The sequence below is a fragment of the Dromiciops gliroides genome, chromosome 3, assembly GCF_019393635.1.
Source record: "Dromiciops gliroides isolate mDroGli1 chromosome 3, mDroGli1.pri, whole genome shotgun sequence".
Taxonomy (NCBI): domain Eukaryota; kingdom Metazoa; phylum Chordata; class Mammalia; order Microbiotheria; family Microbiotheriidae; genus Dromiciops; species Dromiciops gliroides.
Genome location: NC_057863.1, coordinates 257,172,109 through 257,195,515, shown reverse-complemented (window position 1 = coordinate 257,195,515; position 23,407 = coordinate 257,172,109). Strand labels below are relative to the sequence as shown.

General features: G+C 34.2%; 1 protein-coding gene across 1 annotated transcript in view; it reads right to left on the bottom strand.

Annotated features, from left to right (window-relative positions):
• The window catches only part of TMPRSS2 (transmembrane serine protease 2), a 115,304-nt gene that overhangs the window by 16,510 nt on the left and 75,387 nt on the right, over window positions 1–23,407 (bottom strand). The window contains exons 7-12 of the mRNA XM_043995711.1: window positions 22,310–22,420; window positions 19,215–19,258; window positions 16,871–17,042; window positions 13,354–13,529; window positions 11,667–11,762; window positions 7,503–7,645 (exon numbers count right to left, since the gene is read on the bottom strand). Of these exons, the coding sequence (XP_043851646.1) occupies window positions 7,503–7,645; window positions 11,667–11,762; window positions 13,354–13,529; window positions 16,871–17,042; window positions 19,215–19,258; window positions 22,310–22,420 (742 nt within the window). The remainder of the gene's footprint in view (window positions 1–7,502; window positions 7,646–11,666; window positions 11,763–13,353; window positions 13,530–16,870; window positions 17,043–19,214; window positions 19,259–22,309; window positions 22,421–23,407) is intronic.

Sequence of the window (23,407 nt, the reverse complement as noted above, 5' to 3'; positions counted from 1 at the left end):
ACACAGTAACAGCAACTTTGTGCAATGATCTAGACTTAGCTTTTCTCAGCAATACAATGATCCAAGACAATTCCGAAGGACTCATGATGGAAAATGCTCTCTATATCCAGGAAAAGGAGCTATGGAATCTAAATGCAGATTGAACTGTACTGTTTCTACTTTTTTTGTTGTTTTATTTCCATTTTTTGAGGTTTTCCCCTTTTGTTTTGATTCTTCTTTCATAACATGACTAATACAGAAATATGTTTAATGTGATTGTACATATATAACCTATATCAGACTGTTTTCTGTCTTGGGGAGGCGGAGAGAGGGAGAAAAACTTGCAACTAGAAATCTTATAAAATCAAATGTTGAAAACTATCTTTACTTGTAACTGGAAAATAACAAAATACTTTTAAGATTAAAAATAAGTAAATAAACAAAAACTGAATAGCTGAATAAATAAATGAATGAGCCATTAAGAAAAAATAATTACATAGTACAACTCCTTTAGCCATTTTCCAATTGAAGGGCATCTGTCAGGTTAGCCAATCTAATAGTGCAAGATGATATCTCAAAGTTATTTTAATTTATATTTCTCTAATCAAGAATAATTTAGAGCATTTTTATAGGACTATATATAGTTTTGATTTCTTCATTGAAAAAATACCTGTTCATATATTTTAAGCATTGATCAATTGGGGAATGACTTGTTTCTTATCATTTGACAAAGTTCTATATAAATTTGAGAAGTGAAATTATTTGAGGAGACTCTATGAAAAAATTTCCACAATGTTCTGCTTTCCTTCTAATTTTGGCAGCATGATTTTATTTGTACAAAATCTTTTTAATTTAATATAATCAGATTATCCATTTTACAGCTCACAATACTCTATTTCATGTTTTATTCATTAATGGTTCCTCTATCTATAAGGTCTTATAGGTGATATGTTCCATCTTCTAATTTTCTTTTAATAGGTCCCTTTATATCTAGGTCATGTATCCATTTGGCCCAATCTTAATAAATAGCATAAGATTGGTCTATGACCAATCTCTGCCACACAGTTTTCCAGATTTCCCAATAATTTTTATTCAATAATGAATTCTTATCTCCAAAATTTCAATCTTTATATTTGTTCAAACACCGGGCTTCTATAATCATCTGTACTGTGTATTACATGTCTACTCTGTCCACTGATCTACTTTATATTTCATAGCCAGTACCAGATAGTTTTGCTAGTTATTGCTTTATAATATTGTTTAAGATTTGATACTGCGGAGGCAGCTAGGTGGAGCAGTGGATAGATCACTGGCCCTGGATTCAGAAGGACCTGAGTTCAAATCAGGCCTCAGAAACTTGATACTTACTAGTTGTGTGACCCTGGGCAAGTCACTTATCCCCAGTTGCCTCACCAAAAAAAAAAAAGATTTGATACTGCCAAACCTTCTTTGTTACATTTTCTTAAATTACTTTCTTTAAAGTTCTTGAACTTTATACTTCCAAATGAATTCTGGTACTATTATATAACATAAAATATTTCTTGGTAAGTTAGTTGAGATGGCATGAATAATAAATTAGGTTAAGTTGTCATTTTTATTATATTGGCTTTGCCAACCCAAAGCATAATTAATAATTCTCCAATTATTCAAAACTGATTTATTTATATAAAGAATGTTTTACAATTATGGTCATGTAATTCCTGGCCCTATTTTGGAAGGTATACTCCCAGACTGTCTTATACTGTCTATAGTTATTTAATTTCTTACTATCTCTTCTTGCAGGGTTTTATTGGTAATATATAAAAATACTGATGATTTATCTAGATTTCTTTTATATCCTACCACTTTACTAAAATTCTTAATTATTTTCAAACTAACTTTTTAATGGAATCTAAGGATTTTACAAATAGATAATCACATCATCTGCAAAAAAGATAGATTATTACATCATTTCCCTTTCTGATTCCTTCAATTCTTTTTCTTCTTTTACTGCTATTATTCATAGATTTTTCTAAAATAATATTGGAGTAATGCTATGGAGACAGTATAATTTCCTGTTTATCTATTTTAGTTATATATACTTGAGGTTTAACTCTGAGATAAAGATTCCTACACCTGCTTTTTTTTTTTTTTGCCATTAACTGAAGCATAATAAATTCTACCCCAGGCCTTTGTTTAACTCTGTGTGTATCTTTTCATGTTTAATTGTGTTTCCTGTAAACATATTGGTGGATTCCTGTTTTTAATCCATTTTGCTACTATTTCCCTTTTATGAGTGAGGTCATTCCATTCACATTTAAAGTTATAGGTATTTGTTGTGTATTTCCTTCCATTATATTTTTCTCACTATTTATCATTCTCCCCCTATTTACCCTATCCCTCCTCATGCATCTAATTTACTTTTACCCACTACCTTGCCCTCTTGTTCCTTAATCTATACACCCCTCTAAAATTCCTCCCTTATGCTCTCCCAAACCTCCTACTCCTTGATCTAAGCAGCCTTCTAAAATTACTTCTCTCATTCTATCCCCTTGCTTTCCTATTTCTTTATAAATTTAGAAGACCTTGATTCCTTTCTAGATGTATGATTCCCTCTTTAATTCAGTTCTTATGTAAGATGATAGCACTACCAGCCCTATACCCCCACCTGTTTCCACTGTAACAGTTCTTCTATTCATGATCCTTTGTATAATTACTCCATTTTATCTCTCCCTGCCCAATTTAAATTCCATCATACTCAACTCCAACCCCTTTTTCTATGTATGATTTTTCAAATTACCCAAGTAATGATAACAATCTAAAGACTATAGATAACAATTTGACCTAATGAATTCCTTTATAATTGGTCTTCAATGTTTACCTTATATTTCTCCTTGATCTTATATGTGAACACTTGTAAGAGGGCAGATCCCTGGCTTTGGTTTCAGTTCCAGGGCAGGGTGGTGAGCTGAAGTTTGTAGCCATAAAAGGCACTACAGGAAGTAAGAGTATTGCAGTGACATTGTGGCTAACGGACTTTTGCCTTGGTTCTGGGGCTGAGAGAAGTGCCTGAGGTCAGACTCAAGACAAAGCTCAGAAAACAACAGTAAAAACAAATCTGAGGGCTGAGACATCATCCTTCCCACCTTGAGACTAGAACCCTGACTATATTAATAAGGGGGTAAAAATGATGATGAGGAGGGGAGAAGGTGGTAGAGGAGTAGGAGTAAACAAAGGAGAATGAATTTTACCATAGATAGCTACTAGGGGGATAGAGAAGATCTGGGTTCATATTTAGCAGAAGATAGTGAAGTTTAAAAATACATTCCTACTTCAAAGAAAATGTCAAATGGTCATAAGCCAAAGAGGAGTTTTGGAAGAACTTTAAGACTTTAAAAATAATATAGAAAAGGTTAAAAATAAAGTAGAAAAAAAAAGCACAATCCAAAAAAATCAAGAAAATTATTAAAAGTCAACCAATTAGGGGCAGTAGTGTGGCGCAGTGGATAGAGCACGGCCCTGGATTCAGGGAGTACCTGAGTTCAATCCGACCTCAGACACTTAAAACTTACTAGCTGTGTGACCCTGGGAAGTCACTTAACCCCACTTGCCTCACAAAAAAAAAAAAAGTCAACCAAATAGAGAGATCCAAAAAACTTAAGGAAGAAAAAAACTCCTTAAAAACTAGATCTGGGCAAGGGGAAGCAAATGACATTATAAGATACCCAATAAATAATAAAATAAGGTCAAAAGAATGAAAAAAATAGAAGAGAATGTGAAATATCTGATCAGAAGAACAAATGACTGGAAACAAATCAAAGATAGACAATATAAGAATTTTTGGATAGATTGCTGAAAGTTATGATTTCAAAAAAAACTCTAGATGAGATATTCTAAGAAATTATAAATCAATACTGCCCTGAGTTCTAGAATAAGAGGGGAAAATTGAAATAGAAAAAATCCATCAATTGCCACCTGAAAGAGATGCCAAGATGAAATCTCACAATCAAGTTTCAAAGCTCCCAAGTTAAGGAGAACATACTACAAACAACAAAAATTTCAATACTGTTGATCTACAGTGAGGGTAAAACACACATCTAGCAGCTTCCACATTAAAAGGGCTGTGAAGGGCTTGGAACATTATATTTCTTCCTTTCTTTCTTTTTGAGGGGCAATGAGGGTTAGTGACTTGCCTAGGGTCACCACAGCTAGTAAGTGTCAAAGTGTCTGAGACTGAGCTTTGAACTCAGGTCTCCTGAATCCAAGGGCCAGTGCTTTATCCCCTGTGTCACTAGCTGCCTGGAACATTATATTTCAAAGAGTTAGGCTTTGCAACCAAGAATAACTTACCCAGAAAAGCTGAATATAATAATCCTGAATGGGGAAATGGAATTTAAGTTAATTAATTAATTTAATGAATAAAATTTAATGAATTGAAAGACTTTCAAGGTATTCTGACAAAAAAGACCATAACTCAAAGGAAAAATTGACATTATAATATCAAGGAGAAACATATGATAAACATTAAAGACCAATTATAAAGTACTCAATCAGGCCAACCTGTTTAGTCCCTTATATGAGGAAAACGTTATCTGTTTCTCTTAAGAAAGCAATATCAATAGTAAACATATGCAGCAAATGCTATAGCATCTAAATTTTTAAAAGTTAAATGAATTATAAGTGGAAAAGATAGTAATATTATAATAGTGGGGGACTTTAACTTTCCCCCTCTCAGAATTAGGTAAATCTAACCAAAAGATAAATAAGGAAGAAGTTAAAGAGGTTAAATAGAATCTTAGATAAGCTAAATATGATAGCTGGAGAGAACTGAATGGGAATAGAAAGGAATACACCTTTTTCTTAGTGGTACATAGAACCTTTACAAAAATTTACCATCTATTAGGGTATAAAAAATATTAAATGCATCATTTTTATGTCACAATATAATAAAATTATATTTAAAAAGAACCATAGAAACAGAATAAAAATTAACTGGGAACTAAACAACTTAATCTTTTTTTTTTTTTTTTGGTGAGGCAATTGGGGCTAAGTGACTTGCCCAGGGTCACACAGCTAGTAAGTGTCAAGTGTCTGAGGTTGGATTTGAACTCAGATCCTCCTGAATTCAGGGCCAGTGCTCTATCCACTGTGCCACCTAGCTGCCCCTAAACACTTAATCTTAAAGAATAAATGGGTTAAAGAACAATCATAGAAAAAATCAGTAAGTACATTAATGAGAATGACAATGAGAACAACATATCTAAACCTATGGGATGCAGCAAAAACAGTAATCAGAGGAAAATTTATATCTCTAGGTGATTTGTAAATAAAATAGAGAAAGAACAGAACAAGAATTGGGTATATAATTTTAAAACTGGAAAAAATAACAAATTAAAAATCCCCAATTAAATATCAAATTGGAAATCTTTAAAATTATTAAAAATTACAAGTGAAATTAATGATACTGAGATTAATAATAATTAAGAGTATAATCAATACTAATTACTAAGTAATCATACTTATTCATTAATAAACAATAATTATCAAAACTATCTGGCACCTAACCAAGAAATAGAAAGTTTAACCAGTGGAATAGAGAAGACATGCAATACACACTAGCAAATTATTATAACTACTTGTGTTTGACAAATGTAAGATTTTAAATTTGGGGATAAGAATTCATTATTTAATAAAAATTGTTAGGAAAGATGAAAAACTAGTCTGGCAGAAATTGGGCATAGACCAGTATCTTATACACTTATCAAGATCAAGTCAAAATGGACACATGACTTAATTTAAAAAAAAAAGTTATAGCATAAGAAATTAGAAGAACATGGAACATATTTACCTATCAGACTTATAGATAGGAGAACGATACATGACTAATATATAACAATATATAACAAGAGATAGAGAGCATTATAAAGTATAAAATGAATAATTTCAATTATATTAAATTAAAAAGGGGGTTGTACAAATAAAATCAATGGAGCCAGGGCAGCTAGGTGCCACAGTGGATAGAGAGCACCGGCCCTGGAGTCAGGAGTACCTGAGTTCAAATCCGGCCTCAGACACTTAACACTTAATAGCTGTGTGACCCTGGGCAAGTCACTTAACCCCAATTGCCTCACTAAAAAAAAAAAAAAATTTTTTTAAATCAATGGAGCCAAGATCAGATGTAAACAGAAAATTGGACGAAAATTTTTATTCAGCTTCTTAGATAAAGTTTTCATATCTCAAATAAGAACTTTGTCAAATTTATAGAAATAAGTGATTCACCAATTGATAAATGATTCGAGGACATGAACAGGTAGTTTTTCAGTGAAGGAAATCAAACTGTATATAGTAAATGAAAAATGCTCTAAATAATATTGATTAGAGAAATGCAAATTAAAATAACATAGATATTATCTTATGCTTATCATATTGGCTAAAACATTAAAAATGGAAAATGACAAATGTTGGAGGGGATATGGAAAAATTGGAACACTAATTCATTGAGGGTGGGACTGTAAAGAGAATCAACCAATTTAGAGCACAATTTGGAATTATGCCCAAAGAATTATAAAACTGTGTATACTTTTTGACCCAGCAATACCACCATTAGGTCTGTTTCCCAAGAAGATTAAGGGGAGAGGAAAGAACTTATATGTGCTAAAATGTTTATAACAGCTATCTCCATAGTGGCAAAGAACTGGAAACTGAGGGGATGTCCATCAATTAGGGAATAGCTAAACAAATTGTGGTATATAATTGTGATGGAATAATAATGCACTATAAGAAATTATGAACTGTTGGTTTTAGAAAACATGGAAAGACTTGCACGAACTAATGGAGAGAAAATGAGCAGAACCAAGAGAAACGTGTACACAGTAATAGCAATCTTGTTTTAAGAACAATTTTGAATGACTAAATCATTTTGAGTACTCAAATCAACTACAACTACAAAAAACCTATGAAGGAAATGCTATCTACATGCAGGGAAAGATCATGATAAACAATGTACAATATAGTTTTACAAATATATACATTTCTTGGTGCAGTGAAAAAATAATTATTAATAATGGATTTCTTGGGGAACCCAGAGATCAGAGCTTTCTCTACCCCGCCCCAGAAAGTTCAGAAAAGCAAGTAGTTTTTGGAAACAATGTATAGTATTTATTACAGTTTTTCCAAATAAGTAAACTGTATGAAATGAAAATTCATGGTTTTATATTGAATCCTTTTTTATGCTGTGATGTTGTACATAAGAATGTCCTTTTTGGTCTTTTTGTATTGAAGTTCAAAATGAATAAAAATTAAATTAAAAGAATGGGTTTAGGAAATATACATAGTGGGCTAACAAGAAATATGTTTTGTATGACTTCCCATGTAAAATGGGTATCATATTCTTTGCTTTCTCAAGTGGTGAGGGAAGGGCTGAAGGGAGAAAGAGAATTGGAACTCAAAATTTTTAAAAGAATGTTAAAATGAAAAAGAGAAATAAAAGAAATACATATATGCAAAATAATCTTTCCCATAATTGAACATAAAACAGCACTTACCTGACAGGAATCAATTTTTCCTCTGAGATAACCAGCACAAATCATGGCAGGAGTGATCAAGTTATTGTAGACATATCGGCTATTACATTTCCAAGGTTCTATTATGCGTACCACAGCTGCATTTAAGATATCTGAAGTCTTACCTGAGGATTAAATATGTGACCACAATTTTTAAGACAAGGACTGGATCATTTCAACTGGAAAATTTAATAGTCACTCCCCTAAACTGTTATTAAAGTACTTTTATTCATGCTTCATTCCTTTGTATCACTCCTTTCCCTACATTCCTTATTCTTCAATTTCATTGCAGTCAGTTATTTATCTCAGAAGTCTGAATCATCATTCCAACTGGAATATACCATATCTGAAGTTAAGTGTTACAAAGCGCCAAGCACTTCTGGCATTTAATAAATTCTAAACAACAACAGGAGGCATTATTTCATTTGTTAAAGATTATTCTGAATGAGTTATCTTCTTTCAGGCCTCCAGATTTACAAAATCAATTTTAATTAAAGCCAGGAAAGCTACAGAAAGTACCTACAGAAAGGATCTAAAAAAGGTTACATCACCCTTTTTTCTTTCTCTTCAGAATCATGAGTTTTTATTTCCAAAGAGCAATAGATAATCTATCCAATTCTTATTCAGTACAATTCAAGCAACATAAAATGTTGCACTTTCAAAAGCCTGGAATTCTAAAATTCCTTCCAAAGCAATTTTCTGTTTTTCCACTTCTCTGACTCCTTTATCTGTTTAGCCTTATCATGGCCATCTATGTTTCAATTCTTAAGTTTCTCAATATTATCAACTCTGGTCTCGTGTCACTTTCCACTTTACCTAGATATGAATATATTGTTATCCACTTCAACAATGCACTCTCTTCCACATTCTAATCTCTTGACTTTCTGTAGTTTCAGCACTATAACCCTCACACTTGGATATCCACTCCCAGTCTGCTAAATGCTGATGAAGAAAACTACAAAATAATTCCATCTATTACAAATTTATGTTATCTAGCTTCAAATGAGTTTTCATTTCTTTTCTTTCCTTTTGGGGGAGAGGGCAGGGCAATGAGGTTTAAGTGATTTGCCCAGGGTCACCACAGTTAGTAAGTATCACGTGTATGAAGCTACATTTGAACTCACCTCTTCTGAATCCAGGGCCAGTGCTTATCCACTGCACCACCTAGCAGCCCCTTCTTATTGAATCTTTATCCATTCCTAACAAATTCCTTTCTTCCAAGCCAAATTTGACCTTACCTTCCACTTTACAAAGATCTAAAGCGATCATAGGTAAATCCTTCCAATCCCCTCTAAACATTTAAGTGTCCACTACTTTCTTTGTCTTTCCAAAAATAACTTAACAAATACCCATTTCCCCTTGCTAATGGTACCACTACCATTAATCTCATTCCTCCCTCCCCATTCTTCTTTGGCTTTCATTCATCAATCTTCCTCCCTGAAGATAGGCTCTCTCTACCTAGGTATCCCCACCTCTATCTTAGGTATCTTCAGTTTCTTCCTCTTTAATATCTCCTTTGCCTTCACACTAAAAGAATGCCATATATATCTTCTATCTTTAAAATTCAAACCAAAAACCCCCACTCCTTCTTTTGATGCTGCCGGTACCTACTCAAATTACATCCTTCACTGAAAATTTCTAGAAAGATCTGTGTATACTGGCTACTTCTCCTTTCACTCCATATTCACTCCTCAACTTCTTTCAATTTGGCTTTCATCCCCACCATTCTACTAAAACAGTTCTCTTCAAGTTCACTAATGAAAAAATCCAATGTATTTTTCTCCCCTCATACTACTTGTCCTCTTGTCAAAACGAAACTTTTCACTTCTTTTGGCTCAGATCAACTTCCCTTTCTTTTAATGGTATACTCATCCTTCCAAATATGAAATTTTATTCTTAGAGCTATTCCTCTCAAACTTCATATATTCAAGTCCAGCTGATTTTACCTCAGCAAAATCCTTACATATGGCTTCTCTCTATTCCTATTGCATCCACCCTAGGCCAGACCCTTATCTTTTCTTGCACATACTACTATGATATCCCCCAATTGTTGTTTAAGGCCTCTAGGCTACACCCTCCCTAATTCATCATTCACACCTAACTAAATAATTTTCCTCATGCATCATTTTATTATCACACTTCCACTCGAGAAACCTAAGTAGTTTCCGGTTATACTTTAGCTGGGAGGCAAACTTCCTTCACAATTTGGCTCCAACCTCCCTTTTCAGACTGTTCTACAAATAGACATCTTCATATATTATACATTTCACCCACACTTTTTCCATCCCATGTTTTCTCTTTTTGTCCTTTCCAGGTTCCCGCTTTTTATGTCCAGTGGCATGCTGGTATTTAACAACCAGCTCTCTAGAGGGAAAATATATATATATATATATATATATATATATATATATATATTATATATATACTATATATATATATATTCACAACATACTTTTAAGTTTGGTGGACTATGTTCAGTGCATTATTAATAATTCTTCCAACACTTTCTTTAAAAAAATAAATCAAGCCCTGATTTGTAGCATTTGATGATTTCTAGGGTATAAATGTTACACTGGAAATTTATCAATTGGTTTATCAAGCTGGTTTATCAAAATTTATCATGCTTGCTTAAGCTAGTCACAGCACATCACTGCATGTGCATTTCCTTATGTTATTTTCTGTTCTACATTTTTGTATTTTTTTTTGTGGGGGAATGGGGGCAGGTAAGTGACTCTCCCAGGGTCACACCGTCAGTAAGTGTCAAGTGTCTGAGGCCAAATTTGAACTCAGGTCCTCCTGAATCCAAGGCCGGTGCTTTATCCACTGCACCATCTAGCGGCCCCCTGCATTTTTGTATTTCAAAGTTCATCTTTTCCTTCCAGGCTAACATAAGGTATCACTTTGGTACCCACTCTCCTCTGCAAGTGAATGTGATCTCTTTCTTCTAAAATTTCCCATAGCACTTTGGACCCTTCCTTTGTACTTTTAAAAATATTACCTCCTCATATTATAGTTACTAGTGCAAATTTCATTCTCTCCATAGAATATTTTCATTAAACTTTATTTTTTCAATAAATAGAATTCTTCCTTCTCTACCTCCCCCTTTCACCCATGTCCCCCTAACATTGAAAAAGAAAGAAAAACAATACCCCTGTTCCAAACATAAATAGAAAAAAAAGTTGCACACTTTGGCCATATTTATGTCTGTATAATTATATACACATATAACACATATACATATATGAAGAAAAGATTATTTCAAATAAGTACTTATATGGACTAAATATAGTTGTATGAAATGATGCAGGGTGAAGTAAGCAGAACCAGAAGAACAATTTAAATAAAAACAACACTGTAAAGATAAACAGTTTTGAAATACTTGGGAATACTGATCAACATATGCTACTGGCCCCCAGGTGACAGATTTAGAGTACACCATTTACATGCTGAAGACATTCCCTAGGAACACATTTCTGTGTCCCCACTCCATTTCCATGATTCTCTGTAAATAATCTCTATGTCAGTGAGACCACTATAAAAAGAAGAGAGAAGCAGCAATGAGAAACAAAGCTTAAGAAAAAAAGAAAGCAATATTGCTCCAGACAAGGTGTATTTCCAATGGGACTTGGGGAAAAATACAGAAAGTGGAGGTTTATTCCCAATAATAGAATGAACCAGTTTCTGATTTACATTACCTTTTCTCAAAAAGTCACACAATTAGATTCAGGCAGACCCGACTTTGGCCCACACTTTTACACCAATCTCAGATACTTAAAGCATAAGGAGTCTTGCCTTAGAACATCAGTTATACAGAAATATTGCTAACATTTATTTTTCCTAATTAGAAGCCATTCCAAGTTGTTTATGTCAGAAATGGCCAATCACAGTCTCTACTCCCCATCTCAAAAATCCTCCTAGTATGATAAAGGCCCCAGTCCTTTAGAACCTTGACTTAAGTTAGCTTAACTTTCCCTACCCTTGTGTCTTTTTGTGATTTACTATAATTGTAGGTTTAGACAAGTCTATATTAACTATATATGAAGTACTTACTATATGCTAGAATATTTTTACTGCATTCATTGCTAAATGGCCAGTTAACTGAAATGTGATCCCCAAATCATTATTTCTTAGAAATAGGCATCTCACCTTTTTCATGGGTTGCACCCCATCCTGATATCCAGCATGATTGAGTGGGTTCAAGCATCATTCCTGGGTTAGGCAAACACACTGGTCTTATTTTTTCTGTTTTAAAACAAGAACATAAAACATGATACTCTATTCTCACATTTGTGAAATGGTCTGAAAAAATTCTATTGCTTTTTCTTAATGAAATACAACTGGGTACCACAAGAGTGTTACCATACTCTAAAATGACCATATTTTACTAGAATATACAAGGCTATGGGCCTCACAAGGAAAGGGACCTTGTCTTATCTAAGCTTTTAATCTTCTCCAGTAATTAATATAAACTCTGCACATAGTGATCACTTGATGTCTGTTGAATGACTAATGAAACAAAATTCTAAGTTTATATTTCCACTATCACCACCCTACTTCCAGTGAGGAACAACAGTCACAATAATACAAAGTATGTAAGAGGGTTTGAGATATTTTTCCAAGTCCTAGTTATGAATGATATTATATATTAGACTATTTCTAAAAGTATACAACAAAAGGTTCAAATAGATTCAAATTAACTTCAAAATATGATTTCTTACACACTGGCTTTATGAATATAGCTAAAAGTATGCTTTATATGGAGTTAGATGACCTAGTTTAAAATTTCCACTTTGACATTTGACCTGTGACTTAACTTCCCTGAGCTTCAGTTTCTTCATGTATAAAATGAGAGGGTTGGACCACATGGCCTGTTAGGTCCCTACCAACTCCAAATCTGTGATCCTATAAGCCTGCTGCCTTTGCATCTTTGTGTAAATAGGTAAGAGTTCAATGAAATAAAACATCCATGTCCCAGGTTCCTGGAATATCTAGCTTCCCATTAAGATTCAGCTCAGTCCTTTCTGGGTATCCCTAGATGCTACTGACTTCCCCATTAAGGTTATCTTCCATCTACTCTATACATACTGTGTGTGTACCAATTTATGTGCATGCTATCTCCTCCACTAAATTATAAGCTGCTTAAGAGAAGAGACTGTTTTAGCTTTTTTCTTTATATCCTCAAAAACTTAGCGGGGCAGCTAGGTGGCACAGTGGTAAAGCACCAGCCCTGGACTCAGGAGGACCTGAGTTCAAATCCGGTCTTAGACACTTGACACTTACTAGCTGTGTGACCCTGGGAAAGTCACTTAACCCCCATTGCCCCACAAAAAAAAAAAAAAAAAAAAAAAACTTAGCACAGTGCTGGGAACATAATACTAACTTAGTGAATTGGAGGTGGGGGGAGAAATCCTACAACCATAGCAATATTAAGGACATTCATTCAGGTGATGTCAGACAAATAACTAAAATTGTCAAAGGAAATGTTTTGAGACGGTTTTACTCCTTGTAAAATCCATCTTTAATTTTTCCTATTAATGAAAGAAATCTTTTAATTTTTTTTTGAGATTTACTCAAAATATTCTTTCCACTAAACTAGACAAGAGTAAATACATACCATTAAGGGGGCAGCTAGGTGGCACAGTGGATAAAGCACTGGCCATGGATTCAGGAGGACCTGAGTTCAAATCCAGCCTTAGAGACTTGACACTTAGTAGCTGTGTGATCCTGTGCAAGTCACTTAACCCTCATCACCCCGAATAAATAAATAAATGAATGAATGAATGAATGAATGAATAAATAAATGAGTGAGTAAATAAAGAAATAAATAAAATACCATTAAATACGAATGGTGTTTGCATCTTCATAAGAGCAATGTCATTGTTCTTGGTACTGGAATCATAACTTGGATGAGAAATTATTTTTTGTACTTTATATCCATATCCATAGAACATCAGAGACTGCCTCAAAATTCCTGCAAATGCTGTCCAATGCCGGGGGTTGGAAAGAGGTCTAGGGAAAAAAATCCAGAGAATTTCAAGAATAGTGAATGTAAACACTAATCTGAATATCTTTAAAAACACACACACATATACAAGAACCAGATGAGTTCTAATCATCATGAACCAGTGTATGTCATTGCAGACTGCTATTGCCTGCATAACAACAGAGAGGGATATATACAGCCAAGGAGAATGTGTAACGTGGGAAATGAGGGCTAAAATTTAAAAAACAAAACCAAAAAAACCCTGACTACTACAACTGTCATTTATACCTTACTATAAAATTTCAGAAATTTGAAGCAATGCAATCTGTAATTTTATCAATATCCTACCTAGGTGTTATTCTCTTCTCTTACTTCTGTCATGAATGTGGTTTTTTAAATTTTTATTATTGTTAACTTGATTAAAACTGTTAGTTTTAGCCAGGTCCTTAGGGAAGAGATTTAAACACAAGTAATTTAAAACAAACAAGCCTTGCAAAAACCACACCGAGTATGGAATATAGGGGAAATTATGTAATGTCTTTTACCAAGAATGCTGTGCTTGTATTTTAAGTTTTGTTTTTTTTACATTTACAGATAACATCTACTTCATGAGAGGTCTCTGATAACAAAATAAACAGAAAAATAAAACTAATAATACTTCATCTGAGAGTTCATACAACATTTCACATCTGTAGCACCCCCTCCTACCCCAACCCCTCCCTCTCACTCTCACTCTCTCTCTATATATATATATATGTAGATATATCTACACATATGTAGATATATCTACATATATATATATATATATATATATTTAGTTAAGAGGTTTCTTTTCTCTCACTCCCAACCCCCACCCCAATAGGAAAAAAACAAAAAATATGAATAGTCAATCAAAACATTCTCTCAAAGGCTATTTGCAAAAAAAAAAATCTCATTTTGCACTGTAAATGTATTACTTCTCTGTAATGTATAGCATATTTCAATTCTCTGGAATCATGAATGGTCAATGTATGGATCATAGTTCATATAGCTTTCAAAGTTGTTTTTCAGTGTTCTTATTATCGTGGAAGTTGTTCTCCTAGTTCTGCTCTTTTCATTCTTTGTTCATTTATAAAAGTCCTGAAAATTTTACATTTTTATAATACTGATGTTGTAGGACAAATCATTCTTTTGGTTTTACTCATCTTACTATAACAGTCCATATAGGTCTTTTTCATCTATTTCCTCATCTTTTAAAGTTCAATAGCATTTCATCACATTTATACACTACAACTTATTCAGCCATTCCTTAGTTTTGATTGCTTTTGCTCCCTCAGAAAGCGGTACTATAAATATTTTTGAACATGAAGGAATATTTCCTTTTTCTTTGGTGTCTTTTGAGTATAGGTCAGAGGTAAAGCTGGATAAAAGGACAAGTACTGTTTGATAATTTTTTTAGTTTTTTTGTTTTGTTTTGTTTTGTTTTTTTGGTAGGGAAATGGAGGTTAAGTAACTTGCCCAGGGTCACACAGCTAGTAAGTGCTAAGTGTCTGAGGCCAGATTTGAACTCAGGTGCTCCTGAATCCAGGGCCAGTGCTTTATCCACTGCACCATCTAGCTGCCCCAATTTTTTTAGTTTAATTCCAAAATGTTTTCCAGAATGGTGATACCTATTCACAAGTCAACCAATAGTGCATCAGTGTCTCTGTTTTCACAGAGCCCCTCCAATATTTATTATATTACTTGTCATCTTTGCCACTCTAATGGATTGATATGAAATATCAATCACATTAATTTGATTTCTCCAAGTGTTATTTGGAACATTTTTAATATAGCTATATGTAGCCTAGGTTCCTTTCCTTGTAACCTGTTTGTTCATTTACAAAGATTATCAATTAGGGATAGACTATTTTTTTTTTTGCGGGGCAATGGGGGTTAAGTGACTTGCCCAGGGTCACACAGCTGGTAAGTGTCAAGTGTCTGAGGCCAGATTTGAACTCAGGTACTCCTGAATCCAGGGCCGGTGCTTTATCCACTGCGCCACCTAGCTGCCCCGGGATAGACTATTTTTTATTATGAATTTGATCAGTTCTTCAGCACTCTTTGAATTAAGACCTTTATCAGAGAAATTTAATACAAAGATTTTTCCCATTTAATTTTTCCCTTTAAAAGTTTGTGCAACAACTTTTAAAATGCTATACAATCTGGGCAGCTAGGTGGCACAGTGGATAAAGCACCGACCCTGGATTCAGGAGTACCTGAGTTCAAATCCGACCTCAGACACTTGACATTTACTAACTGTGTGACCCTGGGCAAGTCACTTAACCCTCATTATCCAGCAAAAAAAAAAAAGTTATACAATCAAAATTTCCTATTTTCTTTTCTTATCACGCTCAAGAATTTTTATCCTATCCATTGATCTAACAGGTAATTTTTCTAATTTATGATATGATCCTAAATATTAGAGATTTGTTTTTGTATAAAATATAAAGTATTAAAATAAATCTAATTTCTTCCATACCACTGTCCAACTTTCCCATAGGATGTTGTCAAATAGTGACTCTAACCCAGAAAGTCAGGCTTTTGTGTTTATTATTAGTATTGCTAGGCTATGCGCTAAGCATTAGGGATGCAAATAAGGGCAAAAACACAGGCCCTGCCTGCCCTCAAGAAGCTCCTATTCTAATGGGGGATTCAATATGCAAAAAGGGTATAATTTGTAAGATTAATTGGTTTTATTAAAGTATTAAGTAAAACAATATTTTAATAACCAAATGAGGATTACAAAAATGTAAATACTCCAAATCACTAACAACTAGAGGCATATAAATTAAAACAAATCAGATTCTGCTTTCACTTCATATCCATCAAATTGGCAGTTGACAAGAAAGGAAAATGTGAGGTTTCAAGTATTTGTGCTCTTTTTCTCCTCACATTATCTTCTATTTACCCATCTGTTTATATGCTACATTTCCTCACCTCCAATAAGATGGCAAGTTCTTTGGAAGCCTAAATTATTTTTTCTTCGTTGCCAAGCCTTACACGCTCAATGAATGGTTATTGAATTAAATTTCTAAATCCTTTCCAGGTCTATAATTCCATATCAATTACTCTGTATGTAGGGAAACAGTACTAAATCTATAAGTTTAACAAACTCTTAAGGAAAAAAATAAATAAAATAATTGAATTCACAAGAAGTGTTTCTTCCAGATCAAGGACACAGCAAATTTCTATACTTAAATCCCTTAACAAGTATAACCATAACCCTTACTAATCTAAGACTTCTGACTGATCCTCCTTAGACAACTCTGAGTGTTCAGAGATGGAACAGGGAGAGAGAGTGATGGGAATAACAAGAGTTCCTTGGAATGACCGATTAAATACTTACTCTTCCACACAATGAGCTGCTGTTACAATCCATTCAGGAGTGATAATAGAACCACCACAGACATGGACACCTTGGACATGAAGGCTAACTTGCCATGGCCATTCCCCTGGAGCTGCATTTGTCCCACCTACAATCCTGCTCATTCGACTCACATCCATTTTTGTGCCACATTCTAAAAGCAATAATCAAAATATAAGTCCCTCAATACATTTATGAACTTTAAGCACCAACAAAAACAGTTCTGCAGAATTGAGTGTGATTTCTCATAAGAGAATCTTTGTTTTGGTAAAGAGTTAGGTGGAGGGACAGGTTTATGCAACCTGTTTCCTTCTTTCAAACATCTAAAAAGCTGAAGAGAGAATGTTTTACCGGCATTGATCTATGTGAACAAGGAGAGGAGAATTCAGGATGAGAATAGAAAATAGCTTATGGTGCAATTTTCCAGAATGCACCAGGTGAAAGGAAGTAATGCAAAATAAGGATGCAAAGTAGGCTGGAATCAGATGGTAGGACAAACTCAATTCTAGGCTGAAAAGTTTGTATTTTATCCCATAAATAATAGGGAATCAACGAAACTTTTTTGAAAAACAGACTTTTCCCTCTCTGTTTAAGCTGGCTTGCCTAGAATATGAACCATGTATTCACTCCATCTCAGACTTTCCTCTGACTTAAACCAATCTATTCTTTGGTCTGAAACAAAGCCATCACTTCTTTTTGTAGATATCCAATGAAAATGCAGGCTTCCAGCTTCCAGGATGGCTTTGATGAATTTATTTACCTCAGATTATTATGCTGAATACAATACCTGGACATTTAAAAGCAGGTAGGAAGCCCAAATTGTGTGCTCAATACTCTGTTCATTGTTCTCTTACTGTTAGGTGAACAAAGAGATGGAATAAAGCTGTGCGCATCTCTACTTGCTATCTTTTCTCAATTGTTCACCCCATCTCTGAATTCGAGTATTCCAAAGTATTGCACTAAAATGCTTGAAGTATGTCATAGAATATGAAGTTGTAATTTGCTGTGTCAAAGTTTTCCTTCCACTTTATAGCAGCTCATAATCCAACACCTGCTCAGTGACATCTTAGTGACAACCGTTCTCTAAGTGTACTAGAGAAGTATGGAACCTACAAGGCCTCCATCACAGTATCTCAGTACTCCCTTGTGAACCCTATATAAAAAATACTAGTATGAATAATGACTATGATTTTCTAAGACACTGTCTATCAGACAAGCATACACACTGTGGTAGCTATTAACCACAAAGTCAAGCTTCCTCATTTGTAAAATGGGAATATTAATAGTTGCATTATCAATCTGATAGAACAAACATCATCATTTCACAAACCTTAGAGCATAAAGTGTGAGGTGATTTTTGTTCTTGTTCAGTTGTGTCTGACTCTTTGTGACTCCATTTAAGGTTTTCCTGGCAAAGATACTAGAATGGTTTGCCACTTCCTTCTCCAGCTCATTTTACAGATAAGGAAACTAAGGAAAACTTACCCAGGATCACATAGCTAATAAGTGTCTGAGGCCAGATTTGAACTAAAGTCTTCTTGATTCCAGGCTAACTCCAGACATAGCTCTTTATTCACTATTCCACCTAGCTACCCAAAAATTTGAGGTATCATTTATTATTTCAATTGAAGTGACTTGCTCTTAGTAGAGCAAGTCTCCTTGCCTTTGCCTCCTAAATCCAGTGTTCTTTGTATTACATTATAGTTTGTAAATACTCCATGCTCTTTCCAATTTGTACTGAGGGCACCACCATCCTTCTAGTCATATAAATTTACAACTTCAGAGTCATCCTTCAATCTTCCCTCATCTTCAACACCACCCCTATCAAATCAGTTACCAATTCTTACCAATTCTACCTTGACAACATCTCTTGCTTATATTATTTCCACTCACACTGAGATCACTGTAGTTCAAGACCTTACCATCTCTTGCCTGGACAATGAAAACAGCCTCCTAATTGGTATCTCTGCTTCTACCATCTTTTCCTTCTCCAATCTATCCTCTAGATAGCTACCAAAGTAATCTCTCTAAAGCAGGAGTCTGACCATCTCACTCTTTTAATTAAAAAAGCTACAGTGTCAAACTGCCCCCAAGAGATCTTGGGTTTCCAAGATGTCTGTTTCCCTTTGATCATCTTTAATGCATAAGATGAAATTCTATGATTCAAGAGGGCTTCTTGAGTTGCTATTGATGCCTTACATTCTAGGAGCTGTTTTCGTTTATGCCATTTTCCAATACATTATTTTGGTGGGAGAGTTTCTAAGCAGTATTAGATATAATTAGTATGATATTCTATCCCAGGAAAAAGAAAATTAAAAGTACTAACCTATGCATCGTAGAGATACCACTGTTCCTGAGAAACAGACATTACTAGGGAAGAACAAATATAATTGTCATAAATTATGAACATAATTTCTAGAATATTTAAGAAAATTTTTATCCTGTCAAATACTCCTTTCTTAACTTCTAAGAATTAGCAAGATGAAACAGAAAAAAATGCATTTCTGATTCATAAAAGGTAAGAATTACTCAAATGAGAGTATTGGGTTTTAGGGTCCTCTTGTGCTATTCCTTAAGGAAGACATTTATTTTCAAACAATTGTGTTCATAACTTTCATGCCATTCTTAAATGAAACAATAAAACCAACAATTTTTCTTGGAGGAAAGCAAAATAAAATCAGAATTCTACATTTGGGAAGCCATCACATATGCTTTTTAATTTTTATTTATTTATTTTTTTTTTAGTGAGGCAATTGGGGTTAAGTGACTTGCCCAGGGTCACACAGCTAGTAAGTGTTAAGTGTCTGAGGCCGGATTTGAACTCAGGTACTCCTGACTCCAGGGCCGGTGCTCTATCCACTGCGCCACCTAGCTGCCCCATCACATATGCTTTTAAATGAGACAATGACCAATTCCTCCATCCTGGGGAATAAGGGGAAGTAAAGAATTCTGTTTCAACAAAGTAAGAAACACTAACATTAAGAGAAAAGTTCTCAAAACAATATTAGTTCAACAGATATTTTATCAAAGTAGCAGCAGATAGACACCAGATATATAGAAGAGGGATGAAAGCCGTATATCAATGTACTTATGTTTTTCTCTTCCCTTCCCTCTTTCCCTCCCTCCTCCCCCACCTTTGTCAATTCACAACAGATGGAATTACCTCACTCCTTCCTTCCTCCATTGATTTTTCTTGCCCACAGAACTGAATGTGTAACCATGGAAGGCAGACACTCAAAGCTTATAATTAATCCACCAATTGTGCTTTGTTTGTTAGGTGTGTAACTTAATAAATCAGGCTTTTATAAATGGACATACATGGGCATGTGTATATTATTTTCCTCAAGGCTATACTAGTTTTATTTATTTTCCTTTGTAAAAATGGAATTGGGAATCCAGTGAACTAAGAGGCAGATTGATATACAGCTCCACTCCCAGGCTTTCCAATCATCATAAAGGAGAGTTAGAATACTTATCACCAAAAGCTAGCACCTGGCTAGCCAACTTAAGTAGCAACTCTCATAGAAATAGAATGAATGAGGGAGTAAGATAAGGTTCATAGAGATCAGAAAGAGTGTTGTTTTATTTTTTTAAGCCACATGCAGGAGAGAATTTTTTGTTCGAAAAAAATTACCTTTCTTTTTATAAACGACATATTTAAGGGCAATATAAAATTAATTCTCCCAGGCAAGTAGGACAATATCTATTTCAAAGCATACTAGGATTTAAAAGGAACTCAATCCATCATCCTGGTTAAAAATTAACCTACAACTATGGGAACATAGATTTGGAGTTAGAAGAGACCTTCAGTTATTTAGTCTAAGCATCACATTTTATAAATGAGGAAAATGAGGCCCCAGGAATGAAAACTAACTTGCTCACTCACAGTCACGTGGGTCATCAGCTGCCAATCTTGGAAATGAACCCAAATCCTCAGATTCTAAATTCAGCATCTTGTGTTCTACCAAACTGCCCTTAGTACACTTTCCTTTTGGAGTTCTAGTTTCTTTGGTGTAACAACCAATAGCAAACTTAAAATCACAACTTCTTATGATGTTGATAATTTAAGAGCACCAAACTGATAGTCATGAAGACCTGAGTTCAAATCTAGCCTCAGATACTTCTTAGCTATGTGACCCTGAAGTCAGGAAGACCTGAAGTTAAATCTAGCCTCAGACACTTCCCAGCTATGTAGCCCTAGGCAAGTTACTTGAACCTGTCTGCTTCAGTTTTCTCTTCAGTAAAAGGAGGATAATAATAGCACCTACTTAGCAGGGTTGTTGTGAGGATCAAATGAGGTAATTATTCTAAAACTTTTGTACGGGTGCCTGGGACATAGTAATAAATGCTATATAAATACTAATTGTTATCATTGTTATTAAAAGTTATATGGGGGCAGCTAGGTGGCGCAGTGGATAAAGCACTCCTGGATTCAGGAGTACCTGAGTTCAAATCCGGCCTCAGATACTTGGCACTTACTAGCTGTGTGACCCTGGGCAAGTCACTTAACCCCCATTGCCCTGCAAAGAAAACCCAAAACAAAAACAAAAACAAACAAACAAACAAAAGTTATATGACCAGTGGGCAGCTAGGTGGTGCAGTGGATAAAGCACTTGCCCTGGATTAAAGAGGACCTGAATTCAAATCCGACCTCAGACACTTGACACTAGCTGTGTGACCCTGGGCAAGTCACTTAACCCTTATTGCCCCACAAAAAAAAAAGAAAAAGAAAAAAAGTTATACGACCCTAGGCAAGTCATTTAATCCACTTGCCTCAGTTTCTTTTTTCTGTAAATAATAGTACCTAGCTTGCAAGGTTGTTGTGAGAATCAAATGAGATACCTCTAAAGCCCAAAGCAGAGTTTCTAGCACATAATAAATGGTATATAAATGCTACCTCTGTTTAGCTATTATGATAAGAATTGTCCCTTAGGCAAGGCAGAATGTTAGACAAAGAAATAACAAATTTGGTTCAGATGAGCTAAATTTAAGGTATAAGTAAGGGCCACTTAGCAGCAATAAGTCCTTTGGCAGGTCATTGAACCTCATTTTCCTCATTTGTAAAATGGTAAAACTATTCTGGTCTGTCAACCTCATAAGGCTGTGGTAAGAACTAAATGAATGTTATAAGGACTAAAGAATGATGACTGTGAAGCCCTTTATAAATGTGAATTATTGGGTCATTAGTAAATTTGTGGAGGCATGACAAAGAGTAAGTATAAACATAAGATAATTAAAATAATTAAATGAATGCCAATTCAGATCAGACCTAGTTAAACTCCAATATTCTCCTAATAATGGGCCTATCCATAAAGGAAATTGAATCATACAATTTCTCCATATTATTCTTTGCATTTCCTAGCTGTACCCATGATAGCATTTTTCAAGGAAGAAAAAAATACAGTTAGAGGGCCTCTCTACCTGTTGTAGAGTTTTTCATATAAATCTACATTTCCAGCACTCAGGTTCAACTTCATGTAGCTTGTGGCACCACTATCATCTGTTATTCCTTGACTAGAGTAGAAACTATTCCTGGAAAAAAAAATCAAATTCAACATCAGACTTCATCATAAGTAACCAAATTTTCTTTTATCTCTTAAGGCCTATTATATTGATACACTGAGTTAAAACAACAACAATCTCCTATTCAAAATCTTAATACCCAGTCATATAGTCACCCTTCAAAAATTAAATCATAACCTAATTTCATCAGCCCTAAATGGTAAATAAAAGCTCTATAACTATGGTGTTCCAATCAAGAAAAGAAAAAAAATTAATGAGTTGGGGAAACATATACATTGGTATATCCAAACTGTAAATTGTATATATAACAAAATATACTTTTATGATCAAAATCTCATAGAAGCTTAACTATGATCAGTCTTTTTTTAAAAATTAATAAAGTATTTTATTTTTTTTCCATTACATGTAAAGATAGTTCTCAACTTTTGTTTATACAAGCTTTACAATTTCAGATTTTTCTCCCTCCCTCCCCCGTCCCCTAGACAGCAGGTAATCTGATGTGATATAGGTGTTATATATATATATATATATATATATATATATATATATATATATATATATATATATATATATATATATATATATATATATATATATATATATATATGTATGTATGTATGTATGTATGTATATATGTATATATATACACATAATAATATTAATCCTATTTCTGCATTAGTCATGTTATAAGATAAAAAAATCAGAGCAATGATGAAAAACCTCAAAATAGAAAAAAACAACAGCACCAAAAACAAAAGAAATAGTATGGTTCATTCAGCATCTATACTCCACAGTTCTTTTTTTTTCTTGGATTTGGAGATCCTCTTTTATCATGAGTTCCCTGGAACTCTTTTGTACCATTGCATTGGTGAGAAGAATATAGTCCATCACAGTAGATCAACACTCATTGTTGATGATACTGTGTACATTGTTCTGGTTCTGCTCATCTCACTCATCATCAGGCCACGCAAGACCCTCCAGGTTTCTCTGAACTCC